The 16,302-nt window shown below is 38.0% G+C and overlaps 1 protein-coding gene across 2 annotated transcripts in view; it reads right to left on the bottom strand.

The window, feature by feature from the left end:
• The window catches only part of DNAH7 (dynein axonemal heavy chain 7), a 236,331-nt gene that overhangs the window by 100,602 nt on the left and 119,427 nt on the right, over positions 1-16,302 (bottom strand). For both annotated transcript variants that reach the window (XM_014835173.3, XM_070508274.1), the window contains 9 exons: positions 15,515-15,697; positions 15,027-15,203; positions 12,234-12,365; positions 10,421-10,645; positions 7,835-8,032; positions 5,664-5,819; positions 4,490-4,658; positions 2,033-2,159; positions 342-561 (listed from right to left, as the gene is read on the bottom strand). In XM_014835173.3, the coding sequence (XP_014690659.3) occupies positions 342-561; positions 2,033-2,159; positions 4,490-4,658; positions 5,664-5,819; positions 7,835-8,032; positions 10,421-10,645; positions 12,234-12,365; positions 15,027-15,203; positions 15,515-15,697 (1,587 nt within the window). The remainder of the gene's footprint in view (positions 1-341; positions 562-2,032; positions 2,160-4,489; positions 4,659-5,663; positions 5,820-7,834; positions 8,033-10,420; positions 10,646-12,233; positions 12,366-15,026; positions 15,204-15,514; positions 15,698-16,302) is intronic.

Consider the following 16,302-nt stretch of genomic DNA (forward strand, 5'->3'; position numbering starts at 1 on the left):
TTCATATAATAAAAATGGAAGAACATTTTTCCTCCCACTTTCCGATTAGTTGGCTATTTTTAACTCCCTTAAAGAAGATTGACCCAAAGTGATATCTACTTCAAAATATCCTATAAATCAACAGAAATTCCTAAAAACGGGAGATAAAGCATTTTAAACATCCTAAAATATATTAGTATTAAATACTTTAAAAAATTATCTTGACCATTGGCCTTCTTAATGCCAAATAGCTGAATGCATTTCAACAATATAAGCTATCAAATATTTCTTTTTACCCAGTTGTTGGCACGATAAAATCTTTATTTCTTGCATAATCATATTTCAATGACACAGAAATCTACCTCATGAACCCAAAGACGTTTGATCACTTCTTTGGTTTCTGCTGTTTCTGGTCTTGACAAACAAACGCCCTGAATGACACGGGAGAAGTCTCGGAGGTTGAACAAGTAGTGAGATTTGGCTGGCGTAGGCAAGAGATTTTTCATTGCTTCTTTATACAGAGTCATTGTACCATTTACAATTTGTGTGGTCAAATCTAGAAAATCGTCTGGAAACTTATAACTTAAAAAAATGATTTTAAATAAAAAGAAAGAAAAATGTTAGCAAATATAGAATTATAATACACAAATAATATTTAGCATGATTAGCTTAAAATTTTTTCTTTTTAATCTTGTTTTTTTTTCCTCTGGCTTTTTTTTTAATTTTTTATTTTTTTCTCCCCAAAGCCCCCCAGTACATAGTTGCATATTTTAGTTGTGGGTCCTTCTAGTTGTGGCATGCAGGATGCTGCCTCAATGTGGCCTGATGAGCGGTGCCATGTCCGCGCCCTGGATCCGAACCCTGGGCCGCCACAGCAGAGCGCTCGAACCTAACCCCTCAGCCACGGGCCAGCCCCTAGCCTAAAATTTCTATTCTGGTTAAATCAATTGATTTAGTTTAGAGAATTACCATTTCTTGTTATAATAATAGAATTTTTACTTCTTTTAAAGCTACTTTCCATTCATTATTTTATTTTCTGTCCAAAGGAACTCCATGAGTAAGCAGGACCAATTTAATGAACTTAAAACTACTTGAGTGAATAGAAGAGGCAGCCAAGGAACCCAGATTACATAACTCAAACCCAGCACCCCTGGACAATGTGTCCTAACCTCTTTCTTTCACTCCCTGGCATTCTCAATTGCATATAGATAGAATCCCTGAAGAACCCTGGTGAAACAGGTATTTTCAGAGAAACAGAAGAAAGAAAATACAAACATAGAAAAAGTAAGGAAAACAGAAAAAGAAAAAGAAGAGTGAAAAAGAAAGTGAAAGAAATAGTGAGCCGGGACAATAAAGGGCAAAGGGCATGACTGGAATAGAGAGAACTGGGGAGAGAACATTCATTTGGAAAAACTGGCTATCTTTAACTTCTGCCTTGAGGAGCAGCCCACTGTCCTCCTCCATCATCACGGCAAGGGCAAACAATGACAGTTCCCTGAGAATGACCAGCAGGGAGGCCACACTTGCACTGCTCAGCTCCACTTGGCTCCCCGACTTTTGTGTATCTTGTGGAGAAGCACTGTGTCCAGAGCCAGGAGCAACATTTCCCAGGGTACAGGCTCCAAGGCCATACTCAAACCTGGACATGGCCACCCCTAGGGAACTCAAGAGTTCTACTATGGGTATCAAAGGCACAGGATAAATCTAGCATATCTTTCCAGCATTAATTACACTATGTGGTGAAAATTCAAAATATTGATAATTCTAACATGGACATATTATACAGAAGAATATACATTTTTTATAGATTTTTAGGCTAAAATCCAAGACTTCAGACAAAAAAAGGAAAAAGAGAAGACTACTCTGGCCCCTCTGTGTTGTGCTCCCATACCTGGTGATGGGAGCAGTGGAGGGGAGCAATGTTACGTGTTCTCTTTTTCCTCACCTAGGGATGCTTTGGTGGAAATGTTTAAGAACCACTACTTATATTGATACATTTTTAAAAGATTTTATGCCCCGTAATGGAAAAACAAACACACCTTAAATTACTTACCAAATTTTTAAATGCCAGGTTAAGATCCTAGAGAAGATGGTAAACATGGATTTATCACTAAACTCATTGATTGTTACAATATTAAAATGTCGCATGTATCGAGGAGTTACTGGATTTCGACCACCACCTATACATTAAAAAGGATAACTCTTAACAATGTTACTAGTATATAACAGGGTATTTTCTCTAATATTTTACAGCATAAAACAACTTGAAAGATGGACGAATTCATGGCGCACAGAGAAGTTAAGAGTAACCTTGACCTCAAAACAGTTTGGACAACATTGACCTCAAAACAGTTTTCCCCTCAAGCTCAAGGTATTGTTTTCCTCGTTGAATTATCTTAATGAGTTCAACAAATTAGATACAATCTTGGGTCAGGTGTATGTTTCCAAGGGCAATCAGACAGACAGAAAGAGCCATTGGCCATGTTCTCCACGACTCACAGCCCAAAGCAGTAAATTGTAAACATCCTCATTACAATATAGTATTAAGATATAATATTATACAATATTAAGGGAACTCTGGTGTATCTGACTGACCAAACTTTAGGGTCCTTCCCACATGGCTGAAATTCACCACGACTTTGGCATATAGCCTGATTCTTCCCCGACATCTTGAAATGAATTTCCCTACGACTAGTCTGTAGTTCACATGGTCACTTCACCAGCTACTTGCATTTAAAAATTTGGAGATTATCTCAATTTCATAAAATAATGATTACGCTTTCAAATATGAGGCTTTAATAACTGACTTAGCATGTAACATCATTTTACCAAATTGACATTATCATCTTTAAATATATTGTATTTTTAAAAAGAAATTGCATTTGCTTTCTAAGGGATTCTATACTGAAATCTTTGTTAAAGAAGTGATTTTAAAAGTGCATAGTATCTCTAATATATATTTTGCATAAAAATATATAGGTTCATGTTTTATGTTTGTTTAAAGCCAGGTAAATCTGTATTTTGCTTCTATCACTGAATTATACAGCACTGATTTTGAAAACATGAATAATGTGTGAAAGCATGTAACTGACAGCAATGAGTCTAGAGACCAAAACAGTTCTGTATGTCTATGTATTTAGAAGCTTATAGTGAACACTGGCTTACCTGGGCAATTTTAAGGAATGTGAAAGGTTTGCAGAAGTAAAGGTAAGAGATCGTATCCCCAGCTCTGTCCTCAACCCTTCCTCCCAGACCACATTCAGAAATGGTAGTTATTTTTAGAAAATGGGGTCCAAGAGGAAATGATTCCTCACGGATTCAGCCTATTCCTCTATCCAGTCCCTGAAGAGGCAGAGAAAAGTGGACACACAGCACAGATGACTAGCTTGGGGTGGTGGGGGAGAGTTATAGTAGAGCTGAAGTCTTAGACCCAGAAGCAAGAGAGTCTTATTAAAAAGAAAGAAAAAAAGGGGCCAGCCCAGCGGCAAAGCAGTTAAGTTTGCACATTCTGCTTTGGCAGCCCAGGGTTCACTGGTTCAGATCCCAGGTGTGGACCTACGCACCATTGGGCAAGCCATGCTGCGGCAGGCATTCCACATATGAAGTAGAGGAAGATGGGCATGGATGTTAGCTCAGGGCCAGTCTTCCTCAGCAAAAAGAGAAGGATTGGTGGCAGATATTAGCTCAGGGCTAATCTTCCTCAAAAAAGAAAGAAAGAAAGGAAAAAAGCATTCAACGTGGCCCAGGGAGTGTGCTGAGAGCAAGTACTGATTTAGAGCAAACTGTCTGTATTAGAGGTCACATGAAGGTCAGGGAGTTTGGAGGCAAATATCAGAGAGATTCTCTGAAGAAGTGGTACACCAAGAAAAGGAATTTTTTAAAAAATAGAATACCAGCTGGAGTCCAGGAAAACAACAAAAATGTCAGTTAGTTGAATCAAGCCATTTTAGATATTCCAGCATAGAAAATATCCCCTACCTAGAGATTCCTTTGACTTTATAAATTTCTCTTGGAAAATATAAAAGATCTTTAAGAGTTAATTCTTTGGGCCATTTCCTACTTAAATTCCTCTCAAGAGCCTGTCTAAATCCAGAGTCTCACTAGAATGGGACCTGACTGGGGGGAGAGGAAAGGCCATCTCTGAAGCAAGGATGTTTCATAGAGGTGAAACTTTAAGGAAAGAAACAGAGGGAAATGAATTGCCCCAGGGGGATTTGGGTTCTCAGAATGCAGAGACAGGAAAAGGGGAGCAAAGTTCCAGAAGGTGGGAGAAAAAGAATTTGGAAGAGTTAGTGAGAGAATGGCCCCAACCAAGGCAACCCACTTGGCGATGTTGACCATCTGGGTATACACCCTTAGGTCACAATGTATACACATAGAAAATATCCACATATACACAACATAGTAACTCAAACTCATCAATTGGGTTTCTTTTTCTTTCTCCAGCTGTCTCTTTAGATATAGCCAAAGTGATTTTCAACATTAATAATCACAAACTCAGAAAATGTACCTGGAGGTCCCATAGCACACATGATTTGAATGTCTACTAGTTTAATCATGGAACAATCTTTCAGGTCATACCAATTCCAGTGATCTAACCACTGTCTAAGTAACTCGATGGGAGGTTGAGCCCCGTATACCTCCCGAGCAGGCATATTGACATCATCTACAAAGACAACCTAGAAGGAAAAGAGAAGAGGTATTAGAAAATGTTAACATCTTACTATCGTGTCTGTCCTTGTGTGTAAAGAATGTTGAGGCAAAGAATTAGATTATCTTCTCATGGAGTAGGTATGGGAGAAGAGATGTTTTCTTTTCAAATAAAGAATAACATCCCTTAGGGGCTGGCCCAGTGGTGCAGCGGTTAAGTTTGCACGTTCTGCTTCGGTGGCCCGGGGTTTGTGGGTTCGGATCCTGAGTGCGGACCTAGCACCACTTGTTGAGCCATGCTGTGGCAGGCGTCCCACATCTAAAGTAGACGAAGATGGGCACGGATGTTAGCTCAGGGCCAGTCTTCCTCAGCAAAAACAAGAGGATTGGCAGCAGATGTTAGCTCAGGGCTAATCTTCTTCTTCAAAAAAATAAATAAATAAAAATAACATCCCTTAGAATCCATGCATCTAAGGAATAGGGAGCCAGTCTCATTACTAACCTTTTTTGGTTAGGAGTTTAGGACTTATTAATCCTCTCAAATAATTTGTTTCTCAATATGTCTTCTCTCTTTTCCTTATACAACCTCAATACATTAAAATAAATGAGAAAAGTGTACTTAAAAATGATTATAAGCTCTGAGTGGTGACAGTGAGGTTGAGAAGGGTGCTCTTGGCAGAGGAACACAGATGAGTCAGTTGACAGCTGGGTTGTTTAAAGGCCTAGAAGAGCAGGCAGCAAAGACTCTGCCAGGTCAAAATGTTAATGAGAGAATTAGGAAGGAGGTAATTTCCCAGACGAATATTCTACTTTTAATTCAAAGGGCAACTGCTTGTTTTTAATGTCAAGTTGTCTAACGCACATACAAATGTGAACACACTTTTAGCAAAACTTCTTAATCAAAATTTGTGATAAAAAAAAAAAACTGGAAAAAGATGTCAAGCCCCAGTATATCTGGTTTCCTTGTTCTGGTTGCAGCTGTGGACATGAATAGGACCAGTGCTGTGTATACGTATAGAAACGAGAGCAATTACCATTCTCTTGCCCAAAGGAGGACCAAAAACTCCCTTTCTCCTTTTGTCCAGTTTTGACATGATAATATTCTGAGTTTGAGCTGCTGTCGTTTGTGCTGAGAAGTTAATTAGCAGAGGCTTGTAGATTTCTTTATTGAGTTGATTTAAAAGAAAATTCTATATAATAAGAAATAATAAAATAAGCCATAGCTGGAATTATATTCTGACATTTCAAAATAAACACCAAGCATCATTGTCAACACACTTGAATTTAAACTTGGCATGTCATAACAAGGTAAAAAGATGTGGAATCAACAGAAATAACAGTTACCATGTCAATGGAGAGTCTCTATGTGTCCAGGCTCGGAGCAGTGGCTTCTCCGATTTTCAAAACCAACTTGCAGAGGACACATTCCTTTTTAACATGAAGTCACAGGGACTCAGAAGTTAAGCAACTTGCTTGGGTCTTCAGACTGCCATTTGCCTCTCTCCAGATCAATGTTCATTTTAATACAGCTTATTATCTTTTCACTTAAATACCAAGTTTACCTGACTATAAGTTAGGAAGCTTAAATAACATAATTGAATTTTTAAAATGGAATTCACTGAAAAGCAGGTATCATTACCATGATTCTTAATCAAGATGTTGTGGTTCTACAAATCATCTTGTAGAAGAATAATGAGATAGGAAAACATTTACAATACATTAAGTAGAAAGAAGCAGATTACAAAATAAGATACAAAGTATATTGCCAATTTTGTGAAAAAGTTGGGGGTTTTTTTCCCTAGGCTGTTAATTACCTGGGCTGAATTTGATGGAGGCACAAATGACAAAAGGCTTAATTTTTCTCCAACCACTGCCTTAACCATGTCAAGTCTCCATTCCCTGACTCTTGATGCTATCAGGGTAAATCCTCTAGCTTTCTGTACACTTTCAGTTATTTTTCTAAAATCCAGGCCAAATCAACATCTTGATTTAAAATCTCAGTCTAAATCTCTCTCCTCCCTGCTCTCGGATATTCCCTGACACATACTGCATTTAGTTTATGATAAAGGTATCATCTCAATCGGTTGTGAAAGAGATTATTCAATAAACGATACCAGGACAATTACTAAACTATACACCCAAACATATTCCAAAAGGATTAAAGGATTAAATTAAAATATAAAATCAATAAAGAACTAGGAACAGATACTGTCGTAAATTGGGGGAATGTGAATTGACTGGGAAGCTGCAATGGGGGAGGGACCACTGAGGGCTCTTTCGCTCTCCTCCGCCACTTCCCCTGTCTTCCTCCTGTCCCATGGTTAGGCAGGGGCAGAGCTAGGGGAAGAGAGGCAAAAGTCCAGCTTCATTGGTGTCACTGTGGTTCTCTTTTGTTTAATGTTTTCTCACCCACTGTCATGGCCAGCTTCTAAATGCTTGCTGTCTGAGAGCAGATGTGCAGGTTCTTTAGATACTCCAAAGGGACAGCCACACTGCACAGTTCCCTGACATCAGGGAACTAATAGGGATCCCCCACTGCTGTGGGCAGTCATCTAGAATGGAGATCCAAGAAGGCTCGAGTCCACTTATCTCCCACATTGTCCAATTGACCCTCAAGGAAATGTGCACTTACCTGCCATGCCAAAGGCTGGGGGTGCTATTTACTTAGTTCCAGGCAGCTTTCTGCCTTCAGAAACCTGAAACTAGAGGCAAGAACTGGTCTTTGATCAATATGTCCCCCTAAACTCAAGGGAACACACGCTGTCCAAAGCTACTGAGATGTGGGGCATTATCTGTTGTAATAGCTAGCATTTTCTTAACTAATACACAATGGGTATGATTCCAGAAATCATTAAGAAAAATCAGTCTTATCACTACCTAGGAATCATTTAGATATTAAGTAATTTAGAAAAATAAATATCAAGTGTAATTAACTAAAACACCCTTTCCACGGGATATGAAATTCTTCATCCTGAACAAGCTATTTTTATTAAAATACCCCAAAAAAGGTACAATAATTTAGTGATATAAAATGGCATCATATCTTTCATCAATTTTCTCAGTTACTCAAAAATTCTCTGTGGCTCCAACATCAAAATATTTGAGCACTTAAAAAATATTAAGTCCATTATTTTAGGTAATTTAAAAAATAACATCCTTAGAAATATTATGCACTCTTTAATATGTATATTTCTACAATACTTACAATAATATAAACACTCTTTCCAGTTCCTGTTGGTCCTACAAATATTGAAGGCTTTTGATGGGTGGTCAACAATTCCATTAATGCAGAGTATCGAATTGTGTCCAGAGTGGGTACAATGATTTCATTAAACATCATATCCTTAGGAATGGAAGGAGCTTCTGCCAATTTCTTTATCCATGGTTCCCATTTTCCTATTCCCTGTTTATAGTAAACAGCCAAGTAGTGAATGCTATGTTATAAAATACTTTTAAAAGTTCTGTACTCCTGTGCCATTGTAGAAAAAAATCAAAGATCAAGACCAAAACCCCTTGATATTTATACATTTATTTTTATCCTTTAAAACAATTCACCCGAATTTGAAAGTTATATTTTGTGTTAAATTAAGGAGAAACCAGGCTTTTACGTGAATGAAAATGAAATGGCAATGCTATGATACTTTTGATGTCCTGAAACCACTAATTATGTCAACCCGAAGATGAGTTATTTTGGCCAAATGTTAGATTCTTGAAGGCACTGAGAAAATTAGACTAATCAATGTGTTAAAGAGTAAAGAATTTTATTCAATAAATGTTAAATAAATAAATTTTACTCAATAAAAAAGATAGAAATTTTTTCTACCTAGAACATCAGTTGTATATTGCTTGAGTTTTATAACGGTATTTATAACATCAGCTTATTATTTCAGGCAAGATTTCTTTTTTTTTAATTGTGGTAAAAAATACCTAAAATTTACTTCAACCATTTTTAAGTGTACAATTCAGTAGTGTTAACTATATTCACGTTGTGCAACAGATATCTAGAACAGACATCTTAATATGAGATTATTATGAATTAACATTATACTATATCTTTGCATCCAGTAAGCTTATGAACTAAAATTTTAAATTGCTATGACAGCATTTATAAGAAAACATTTCAAAAATATCGTGTTAACTCTCTCTCCTTAGGTAAATACCACTGCCCTCTCCATTCTTACAGAATCAAATTCAAGCTCCTGGTCACTCAAATCACATCACAATTCAGATGCATCCTTCTTTCACACCTTCATGTGTCCCATAACCCAGCCTCAGTGATGGACCTACTGGTTCCAAACACGCCCTGGGTCCCTGGGCCTTGACACATGGCACTCTTTGGGCCTGGAGCGCTACGTGACACTCTTCTGAAGAGGTCAGGAACTCACTGAGGGCAGCACTGTGCTTTATTCATTTTTGTATCCTCTAATAGAGGTTTTTTTGAGGAGGCTGAATTCGCATCAGTCTGAAAAACTGTATTGCAAAGAAATCTCTAGAACTCTCTAGAACTGACGATGAAATAATGCCCTTTCCATTCTTGGTAATCTTTTCTAACATGGATATTTTGCCCCCATATGGGAAAGGAAAAATTAAGAATCAGAAAACCTGGAATGGACAGTCATTTAGAGATTGTGTGATCCTGGGAAAATCACATAATATCTCTGAGCCCCAATTCCCTCAATGGTAAAATTTGCAAAATAATCTTCTTTCCTATTTCAGAGATATTGGGAAACAAAATAGAAATGATTGTGAAAAAGCTTAATAAACCGCAAAGTGCTCTGAAAATGCAGGGTATTGTTAGTAACTTGGAAAAAAATTAAATTAGTAAAGATGAAGGATATCTTGTGGTTGGCAGGGTGAAGAATCTCCTCTGAGGTGAGCTTGGCAATATATCTCAACAGCCATAAAACTTAAAAATGGATATGGTAACCCCTTTTCTAGGAACTTATCTTAAAGAAATAATCAGATATGTACACAAGGACTTATGTACAAGAATGTGCACCAAAGCAGAAAAGCTAAGAAACAAGAAAACAGTTCAATGTCCAAACGTAGGAAACTATTTGAATAGGTCATGGTCCATCTAGATGGTAGAATATAGGGAAGCTTTAGAAAAATAAGTTTATTAGGGAAACATTAATGAGAAAGGAAGGTATTCTCTTCATTAAGGGAAAAAGAAGGATATAAAAACTACCCATTGGAGATACGGTGTGATCCCAATTTTACTTGAATCTGTACATATTTAAATAATACGTATTCCCAAACTTTGTTCTCAAAGCAGTACTTATGGGAGCTGTTACACAAAAACAAACAAATAAACAAATACCGCCCAGGTTTTACTGCCCAGTCTGTTGGGAAGAGCTGAGTTAATCCTAACCCAGCTGTGCTCCTGCAGGACGTCTGAGCTCCTGTAACGTGCTGACACACACCACGAACCTCCAAGAGGTGTCCTTGAACAGCACTGCCTAGTGATGGACCAGACGTCATAATGTGTCATTTTATTTAATGAGTACATTCGGCCCATCAGGTGTTATTATTTATCTCATTTTATCAGTGAGAAAAACAAGGTTCAGGGAGACTACATAACTAGTCCAAGGCAACCCAGAAAAAAAGGTGCCTTTACTAGGACTCAGACCCAGCGATGTCTGACTTCAAAGCCAGGGTGCCTTCCTCTGCTTCATGCCATCTCTTAAAGCAAACGGTGGTGACAAGGCGATCACAGAGCGGAGACGCGCTGTGTGTCTTGGAGGGGACTCTGCCAGGTCGGCAGCTGCAAATCTCGCTTCAGAAGTCTTACCTCAGTGACAAACTGATAATCATAAATTGTTCCTTTTTCGGGAAATGGGACAGTTAGTGCTTTCGAAGATGTTTGTTCAGTGCCACTCAGTAATTTAAACTTATTTTGCGTGAGTTCTGAAATTGGGCCTTCCATTAGTTCTCGAAGAATCTTATCAAATTTCAGCCGATCATCATCTTTACAAGAAGCACCGATGGACCAAATCAATGAAAACAGAAAAATGCCCTGCAGCGGAGAGACGAGGAGATAGAAAGCATTAAAGAGTAACTGTAATCTATCCTTGAACTGAAACAGATCAGCCAGATTAGTATCTCTGAAAGGAAATTAATAAACTGGTATATAATAGTAAGTTATCTCAGGATTTTGTAATAATTAGGTTTTTTTTCCAACAAATTGCATGTCTCATAAAATCTTACTATCAGAGAAGATAAGACAACGCAAAGCATGAATTCTAGCCATGGTGAAACTTTAGAAAAGTTAATCTAGTAAATCACGTGATATTTTAAGTATATGGCAGGATCTTGATATTGAAAAGAACATGAGATAACTTTTTATTAAGGTATAAAGGTATATTTTAATAAAGAATAATCAACCCACAGTCCACGTGTTTTTTAAATTTACATTTTGATATGGTGTTTTTTTTAAAGTAGAACAAATTTACATTCTCGTATTTATCTGTTGTAATAATGATCTAAGCACTGATGACATCGCTAGACTGTCACCCTGCAAACCGTCTGCTAAGAGACAGGCAGAGAGAACAGGAAGGACCACGAGATCCACCACTAAATGAGAAACCCTGTTTGCTTGCTTTAAAATCAAATCTCTTTTTTAATGGCAAAGCCAGCACGGCCTTGACTGTGCTCATAAAGGTGTGGACCCTACTCTGACACTGTTCACCTGCTCCTAGATTACTCACAGACCGGGTCTCTCTGGAACTATTTAAAACTAAGTTAAAAATTAATTTATTTCACAAAATATAAGCAATAAGTAACATAGTGACTATATTAGAAGTGCTGCCATTAGCAATATATAATTTTTTATTAAAGAATTTTCAGTCCGTTGATAATTTTACTTCTATTCTAAAGATATGTTTAGGGGGCCGCCCAGTGACACAGCGGTTAAATGCACACGTTCCGCTTCGGCGGAGCGGGGTTCACCGGTTCAGATCCTGGGTGTGGACACGGCACCGTTTGGCACGCCATGCTGTGGTAGGCGTCCCACATATAGAGTAGAGGATGTTAGCTCAGGGCCAGTCTTCCTCAGCAAAAAGAGGAGGATTGGCAGCAGTTAGCTCAGGGCTAACCTTCCTCCAAAAAAAAAAAAAAAGATATGCTTATAGATTACACATTTTCTTACTTTTCTCAATCCAAACATATATTTATACACACACGTGCACACACATATATATTTTAAACATTAATATCTCATAAAAAAGGGAAGAAAATAAAGAAAAAGACTAAGGAATTATTATGACTTGGAGGTTGAAGGTGAGGTGAATCTCATTGTCAAACAGGTCATCGGCATTTTGGAGACTGGTCATTTCTGAGACTGGTCAAATGACCCCAAATTTCAGTAGCAGATCTAAGGGGGTTATTGGGCTCCACCCGAACCTCACGATGAAATGGAACTGCCAGTTGGGTAGCTGCCCTACCAGCCCTTGGCATTTTGGACCTGACTTTTTCCTCACTGTTCAACTAGCACCCTCTGTGCAGCCTCCAATTCCAGGGGGAAGATGAGGTTTGTTAATTAGGAAGCAGTGGGGAGAGCAACAGATACCCTTTTATTGCAAGACACAAAGAGCACGCGGCCTCACCTCAAGTAAAGAGTACGTTTCTCGATCATTTCTTCCTCTTACTTTGACATCATCAGCAAAGTCATCCATAAAACAGTCAATTAGGTTCATTAAGGATCGGACTAAGTTTGTATCTGAAGTAGGAGATAATTCCTGAAAAATCAGAAAGAAAAGTCTATAAAACAAATTAATTTAAATCAGGCACTAACTAAAATAGCATCAACTAATATTTATTGAACTCATTCAATTAGAACATGCATAGCTTCTATGAAAGATACTGCTATAACAATTCTAGTGTTATGGACGAGAAGCTGAGGCACATGTGAACTCCCTGGTCTAGAGTGTGGCAGCCGTGGACGTCACATCCAGGGAGTGCGCACTTTTTAACCAGTCTTTTTCTTTTTCTTTTTTTTTTTTTTTGGAGGAAGATTAGCCCTGAGCTAACATCTGCTGTCAGTCCTCCTCTTTTTGCTGAGGAAGACTGGTCCTGATTTCACATCCGTGCCCATCTTCCTCTACTTTATATGTGGGATGCCTACCACTGCATGGCTTGCCGAGCGGTGCCATGTCCGCACCCAGGATCCGAACCGGCAAACCCCGGGGCCACTGAAGTGGAACATGTGCACTTAACCACTGAGCCTCCGAGCCAGCCGCAAAACCAGTCTTATACTGATTCTCAAATTTAAAAAATTTACTGTTACATGTTTAGTTAATTTAATCAAAGACAGAGATTCTATGTTATACCAATTTTATAAACCAAAACACTAAAAAATAATCTTTCTAAAACGGTAAGTAATAAATAAAGCCCATTCTAGAACTTCTTTATAAGCTACAGCAGTACTCACGCTAAACTCATCCCTGTGCGATCTATTATCAAGTCTTAAAGAGCACAAAACACCGCTGGAGTGCTGTAGATGTTGTGTAGTTTACTTTTGGGGGTCTCACCATGACAGTTTATAAAATGACAAAACAGCATGCACAGTTCCTAGACCCAAGCAGCATATTCAAGTCTCGAAGACCTGTCTTCTTCCCTCCAAGCCTCCTCCAGCCTTTAAAGTTGTATTGCTTCGTGGTTAACATGTAAAAATTAACTATCTGAAATGCACTCTCTGCAGATGAGAAGCGGCTGACTTCATACTCGGCCACAATCCCAGTAGTAGCAGGCAGAAAGGACAGCTGAGTTTCACACTGAGGATACAATGCTAAAACCCAAAGAGTTACAACTACAAACAGGACAGATACTTATGACTACTTAGTGAATAACGAGCTAGTGATTTCTTCAAGATAGGACAAAAGTATATAGTACATCTTAGAAAGCTTGCATGAAAAGTGGGGTTTTTTCCTGTTTTGCATTTGAAAGGATAAGTTCCAGTTACATGGAAAATTCGTTTATTTGTACTGCCTATATTCTATGACAATGCCAGAAAAAAAAACTGTAACATTTGATTATAACTTTCAATTGATACATGTTTAACTGCTTTTGAAACATGATGACTTCATACCTACAACATATTACCATTCCAGCCAAGCTTCTCGAAAGAGCAGTCTACACCCACTGTCGCCTCAGTAACTCCCACATTCCTCAACCACCTGCCCTGAAGGGCCCCTGCGTCTCCCCTGAAAGTGCTCTGGCCCACGTTCCCCCATGATCTTCTCAACTGCCAAATCCGGGGACATGTGCCAACCCTTTCCTGCCTTGACCTGCCCTCTTGGTACTTTCTGATGATACTGACTACTTCCTTCTTAAAATGTTCTCCTTGTCTCCCTCTCTCTTCCTGAAATTGCCAGTGCACCCCGGATTCCATCCTTTGCTCTCTTCTCTTTTGTTCTCTGGATTTTCCCCTTAGGTGATCTCCATTAGCATGGTTTTAAACTCTACTTCCAGACCTGTACCTTGAGCCAAACTTCTGCCTCAAGCTTTTCTATTGTATTCCAACATCAGGAAAATACCAGCCCCGTGTCCCTATATTTGTTCTAGAGCCAAAATCTTTCTGAAAGACCTTTAGTCGCCATCTCCTAAAGCATAAATTAAGCACACTTTCCATGCAATTTCCAGCTAGGGAGGGTTTAAGAGCCTCCCTGGAACTCCATCAACTCTCTTCTCTCCCCTCGGTCTTTCCCCTCTCCCAACCCCCAGGTTGTATTGAAAGAAAGAAAAGTGGATTTGCCTACTTTAGGACCTTTACCAATGCTGCTAACAAGGACTGACTTCCCTCCCTGAATTCCAGTTTTTTTTAGCTATTGACAGTAATGCCTAAACAATCAGATGCACTCATGTTAAATACAGTGGATTCCTCATTTAGTATCCCTAAGCCGTAATTTGCCTTCCTCCATTATCACTCATTATCCAGTTCTTTAGATGCCACAAATGAGATTACTTCTTAAAATTATCCTTTTTCTGATTATAAGATATTTATTTTAGTAACTTTAAAAAATAAAGAAAATTATAAAAATGGAAACTATTTTAAAAACTAATAGTCCATCAGAAATGAGAGAGCAGATTTTAGCCAGATGTGGTTTTCACCTAGATGTGATTAGGTGGGCCGCTGACTGTTTTTTTTTAAAGATCAAAAAGATTATCACCCATACGTTTTCTCAAACCCCAAGATGCTTTATTTAAAATATTTTTTGGAGAATGACTATATGAATTATAATCTCCTCACTTTAATCAGAAAAAAGTTTTCAGTCAAACCAGTTAAGGAATTATTTTAATATCTGGTAGTTGAAAATAAAAACAGACATTAAAACTGACATATATAGCTAATTTGGATTTTCCATTTATTTTTTATGTGTCAAAATTCCCATCCCTCTTACCTTCGTATGCTTTCTGATAAATTCGACAGAAACAGGGACAAATCTGTCAAATAAGCTTATTATAAATTCCTTCTGAATAATACTGACTGCAGGAGGTAGAAGATTTATCCAAGACAACATCAGTGGTCTCCAGCCCAACATGTGAGGCTCCATGTAAATCATACCACACCTAGAAACCTGGGAAGACAAGAATTGTTCACCATTAAGGAACACTTATAAAAAGAAATATGACTGGTACATCTGTTTCTTACAACTTTCAGAAAACCTGTGGGAAAAAAAAAAAAAGCTTAATTTTATACTAAATGGTCCTAGACAAGAGGAAAAGCTCCCCAACTCTTAAATTTGTCAAGTGTATCAGCAGATGCGTCTGCCCTTGGAGAAGCACAGGTTGCTCTTAAAGTAAATTCATTTAAAATCAAAGTTACTAAGTAATAAACATATTTATAACACTTCAAATTTACAAGCAGATGCCAAAGGTGAGAACTTACAGTGGCAGGAGAAGCAACTTCCAAATCCATTGGTTCAAAAATAAGATTCATTTGTGGTGACATTTGAATAATCTCCCCGCTCATCAGACACAGCTTTTTGTTGTCATCCAGCACTGTATTCATATTCTCAATCCACACTGCATCTACTGGTCCATCGAAAATTAACCACTTCCTATCTGGAGTCTGGTTTATGCATTTGGTAAATAAAGAGCAAAAATGTCATAATGATAATTTAAGGAAACAGTTCAATAATATTTCAAAGTTTAAAAGTGTAACTCCTAAAATTAATTTCACCATGAAAATGTAAAGGCGTCTTTTGAACAAAGTGTATATACGTATACACATAAGTGTACGTAGATATCTATGTAAATATATAGTCACTAAGGATGCCTACATCTGCCACGGACAAGACAGAAATATCACATCTTTTCTTAAGAGTCCATCTTTTCCAATGTTTCTGAATTCATATATAACATGTCTTACAGAGTAATTTCAGTAGAAAACTACAATTGCCAGGGAAAGCAGCATTTTCATTTGGATAATCTGACCCTGTACGGCATTGTGTTCACACAGATTAATTACTCTCCTGTGATAAGTCAAGTTATTTCTTGCCCCTGCTGAGTGAATTCACACATCACATGCACATCCCACGGTGACAGAGGACATTAATATCAACGTAACACACACAGTCCCATGACGATAAATGTGAAATTATTTATTCATTGTCTGGAACATAGTAAATGCTCGACAAATATTAAGGAGAGGCCAGGCACTAACAGGAGATTGCG

The sequence above is a fragment of the Equus asinus genome, chromosome 4 (genome assembly GCF_041296235.1).
Source record: "Equus asinus isolate D_3611 breed Donkey chromosome 4, EquAss-T2T_v2, whole genome shotgun sequence".
Lineage (NCBI taxonomy): Eukaryota > Metazoa > Chordata > Mammalia > Perissodactyla > Equidae > Equus > Equus asinus.